The sequence below is a fragment of the Cyprinodon variegatus genome, unplaced genomic scaffold, assembly GCF_000732505.1.
Source record: "Cyprinodon variegatus isolate N-32 unplaced genomic scaffold, C_variegatus-1.0 Scaffold572, whole genome shotgun sequence".
Taxonomy (NCBI): Eukaryota; Metazoa; Chordata; class Actinopteri; order Cyprinodontiformes; family Cyprinodontidae; genus Cyprinodon; species Cyprinodon variegatus.
The window spans coordinates 421,106-422,668 of NW_015151025.1; the positions used below are offsets into that span (position 1 = coordinate 421,106).

At 38.1% G+C, this 1,563-nt stretch overlaps 1 protein-coding gene across 4 annotated transcripts in view; it reads left to right on the top strand.

The window, feature by feature from the left end:
- Nucleotides 1-715: 715 nt before the first annotated feature.
- The window catches only part of LOC107095773 (AP-1 complex subunit sigma-2), a 43,274-nt gene continuing 42,426 nt past the window's right edge, over nucleotides 716-1,563 (top strand). For all 4 annotated transcript variants that reach the window (XM_015392058.1, XM_015392059.1, XM_015392060.1 and 1 more), the window contains exon 1: nucleotides 716-777. In XM_015392058.1, the coding sequence (XP_015247544.1) occupies nucleotides 727-777 (51 nt within the window). In that variant the 5' untranslated portion in view covers nucleotides 716-726. The remainder of the gene's footprint in view (nucleotides 778-1,563) is intronic.

The following is a 1,563-nucleotide window of genomic DNA, read 5'->3' on the forward strand; positions in this document are numbered from 1 at the left end:
ATGGCGTCATCAAAAGGCGCAGGCCCCCGAGTCAATCTGGCAGCCTGAGTCAATCTGGTACCTACACCGGCCCTTGCACGCTGAAATTAGGACCGTTCCACCGGGCAAATGCCTGGGATCACAGATTACCAGTCTGTGCCAGTCACACAGAAAAGCATGGCCTCTAATGCCCTGAGATCCAACGATCAGCTGTTGCTCACTCTTCCTTTTGCTCTCGCAGAACTAGGGAAGAAAGCCTTTAGCTACGCAGCTCCTTGTGTGTGGAATTTTTTACAAAGAAACTGGAAGTTGACTGAGTTTTTATCTTTAAATGCTTTTAAGTTGAAAGTGAAAGAATTTGAAGCAGCCTCAATGATCTGTAATTGTTTTACTCAATATCTTTTTTTTTAATTTAATGTATCTCTGTTTATTATGTAACTTTGCTGCCTCTTGGCCAGGACTCCCTTGAAAAGGAGGTTTTTAATCTAAATAGTTTTTTTCCTGGTTAAATAAAGGTTAAATAAATAAAATAAAATAAAAATATGTCAGCTTGTGTCAAACGGGGCTGATTTTAAGCTCTTAAAGGTAGGCTCGTGATTTGATTGCTTTCTGAAGCTACCAATAAGATTTAACGGGTCAAGTTAAGGCGTTTAAGAGGCGGGATCTGTTGAGCCGTTTTATCCAATCACAGCCCTCCTAAGATTGTCGATAACCAATCAGAAACGAAGTTTCACCTGCGAGCGATAGATGTCTGAGGAGCACATCTCTGAGGACGGGAGTACAGCGCTGTTATTCATGGTGAGTAATTTGATGCTGTGTTGTTGGGCTGTAACGTTAGAATGTCTTAAAATCTTTATGGAGAAAGTTTATTGTTTCAGATGCTGCAGGTGGGTCTAAACCTTTGCTCAGACTAACCGGAGAATTAGGGCGTTAATGTTACTTCCGTTCCGCGGTGTTCATAACGGGATGATGTTTAACCCTAAAGATGTTGAACCACATAGTTTGGCACTAAGAAGGAAATAAACGCTGTAACTGTGTTGTGTGAATATTAGAAAGCTGTTATCTTAATTGTCTAAGGGAAAAAGTGCATGAACCGTTCAGGCTGTAGATCTCATGGAAATAGTTCACATAAATAGTAGCCTTGAGTGACTATTTGTTACTTTGTAATAAGAGGGTTATTATTTTGTAAGAAAAAAAATATGATAAGATCCAAGCACCCATTAATTTATTAAGGTGAAACTATTCACTGATTATTTTTTTCTTGGTGGCTGTATTTATTTCCAGAGACGTTGCTATTTTAGAAAGAAAGGGGGGCTTAGCCCCAAGCTTTAGGTAACTTTTTCCTTACAGATTGTTTATGTTTTTTCTTTCTCAAAGTTAAATATTTCAGATGATCAAACATATTTTATTCTCAGAATAAAATATTTTGAAAGCAGTTTGCATACTGTTAATTCATTTGCTTAATGGGAAAATTCCGGTTTTTAACACTTTTAGCCCATTTTCTGTAGTGTCCAGGATGAAATCGAATGATCGACACCAAAATTTTGACGATTCTAAGGCGAGTATCTGTTATGACATCAAGAA